The 2,369-nt window shown below is 51.6% G+C and overlaps 1 protein-coding gene across 1 annotated transcript; it reads left to right on the plus strand.

Annotated features, from left to right (window-relative positions):
- The first annotated feature begins 398 nt into the window (after positions 1-398).
- LOC106816090 lies at positions 399-998 on the plus strand. The gene has a single exon (XM_014820645.1). It carries the CDS (start codon positions 399-401, stop codon positions 996-998), a length of 600 nt encoding a protein of 199 aa, XP_014676131.1.
- The last annotated feature ends 1,371 nt before the right edge of the window (positions 999-2,369 follow it).

Here is a 2,369-nt window from a genome sequence, read left to right on the forward strand (position 1 = left end):
GTATCCCTAGCTTACAGCATTTGGGCAACTTCGGAGCTATGGGCGGATTACTGGAGCGCGTTTCTTCACGTATACGGGAGGCAAACCTCTATACCAGAGGAAAAGCTGCCACAGGTTTTTCTAACAAACCAGTCGACGGTGACATACAAGCTGCTCTGCAACCTCGCTGCTCAGCAAACGCCGCCGAAGAACATCATTCAATGAAATCACCATGGCTGAGATCACCGAACTCATGAAGAATCAGTTCGACCCCAAACTCTTTGTCGTTCGGGAGCGATTTAAATTCTGGTCGGAGATGCGGTGGAAACCAAGAGAAAATTGAAGAGCTGGCAGCACACATCAGTCAAGATGCAGTTACATGCAACTTTGCTTCCATTAAAGACCCCTTAGACGAGGCCATGCGCACACGCTTCATCTGTTCAGTGAACAATGAGGCCGTCTTGAAAGCGTTGTTTAAAATCAAGGATGACGAATTGTCGTACGCTCGAGCAATCCAGGTCGCCATGGAGACTGAAGATGCGGCAAAGGTAGCCAAGGAAACCGTGCATGGGATTCAGCCAAGGCTGGTGAATAAGCTGCAGCATGAGCCACGCTCTTCACCACCTGTGTCAAGTGGAGGGCACTCGACTAACCATGGACCCAGATACACCAGGGCGTTTCCACAGGTGGTCTGTGTGCGTTGTGGCAGGTCTAACCAAATTAGCAAAGTATGCCCATACCTTACCGCAACCTGCCATTTCTGTCAACGGAAAGGGCACCTTCAGTCCGTCTGTCTGCAGAAGAAGAGAGGCAACAAGCCAGCAATAAAGACAATTTACAAGCAGAGACTCCAGACGGTGAAACGGCAGGGAGAAATCCCTGAGCTCCTGCAACCCATCTCTCTGAACGGAAAGAAGTTCGATTTTGAGATCGACACTGGTGCGGGAGACAACTTTTGCTCGGGGGACGTCTGGGTAAAGCTGGGGAAGCCATGCCTACAGCAGCCAACAAGCCAATAGAAGGGAGCTACAGGAAATCAGCTGATGGTCATGAGCACGTTTACAGCAAATGCCAAGCTGGACCACCAAGGAAACTCCGAAGCGTGGAACATAGAGTTCACGGTGACGAAGTTGGGTCAACCTGTTGGGTCGTAGCGCCATACACGAAATCGGAATAGACATTAGTTTTTTTTCATCGCCACTCTTCAACCGATGGTACCGTGCATGCCATATCAAACGATCTGCATCCAGATCGGTTGTTACAGACAGCCTGCCAGCAGGTTTGTGATGAGCATCCGGAGGTATTCAAGCGGGATGCGAGGCCCGTATTCTGCAGGCTGCGGCCAGTCCCGTACGCAATTCAAGAGGATCTCACACAAGCATATGATGCCGGCATCAGGTGGGGTGTGTGGAAGACCGCACAATTCAATGATAGTGGCACACCCGTCGTTCCGATCAGGAAGGTGGGGCCACCTGGCGAGCAGAACCCGAAGCTACGAGTCTGTGGGACTACTCTGTTACGGTAATCCCACAATTAGATACCCACCGACACCCTATGCCTCTCCCCGAGGATCTCATGAGGAAACTGGGTGGAGGACACGGTTTCACTAAACTCGACCTGGTGGATGCTTACAACCAGATAAAGCTCGCTCCTGAAAGCCAGAAAAGGCTAGCCATCAGTACACACCGAGGCGTACTGCTCCAACTTCAGCTGCCGTTCGGCATCAGTTCGGCACCAGGTTATTTCCAAGAGATCATGGAACAGCTCACCAGTGATCTACAGGGAGTGGCAGTCTACCTAGACGACTTTCTTGTCAGCGGTGCCAATGCTCAGGAGCATCTCCAAAATCTACCCTATTGCTTCAACGCAAAGAGAAAGGGCTACGATGTCGCATGGAGAAGTGCTCATTCGCTCGACCCGCAGTTGAGTACCTGGGCCACAAGCTTTTCCAAAAGGGGATTGAGAAGGGGGCTAAGGTCAACGCGACTATCAAGATGCCGCCACCAGAAAACGTTTCCGGCCTGCGTTCATTCTTGGGTTCTGTGCAGTTCTATGGCAAGTTTCTCCCCAACTTAGCCACTCTCACCGACCCTCTCTACCGACTGACCAAGAAGGACATACCATGGAACTTGGGCAGTAGCGAGCAAGCGACTTTTCAGCAGCTGAAACAGGTGCTTTGCACGAATTCAGTGTTGGTGCATTTTGACCCATCCCGGCCGATTGGGGTGTCATGCGATGCATCAAAAGTTGGCATTGGAACAGCAGTGGTTGTTTCACGCGCGCTATCGTGACGGCAGTGCAGGCGCCCGGATCGCTTAACGTATCATCAAGACGCTGACAGATACACAGCCACGCTAATAGATAAGTTCAGAAGGCAAGGCACTATCCTG

The sequence above is a fragment of the Priapulus caudatus genome, unplaced genomic scaffold (genome assembly GCF_000485595.1).
Source record: "Priapulus caudatus unplaced genomic scaffold, Priapulus_caudatus-5.0.1 Scaffold1283, whole genome shotgun sequence".
In the NCBI taxonomy this organism is placed as follows: Eukaryota; Metazoa; Priapulida; class Priapulimorpha; order Priapulimorphida; family Priapulidae; genus Priapulus; species Priapulus caudatus.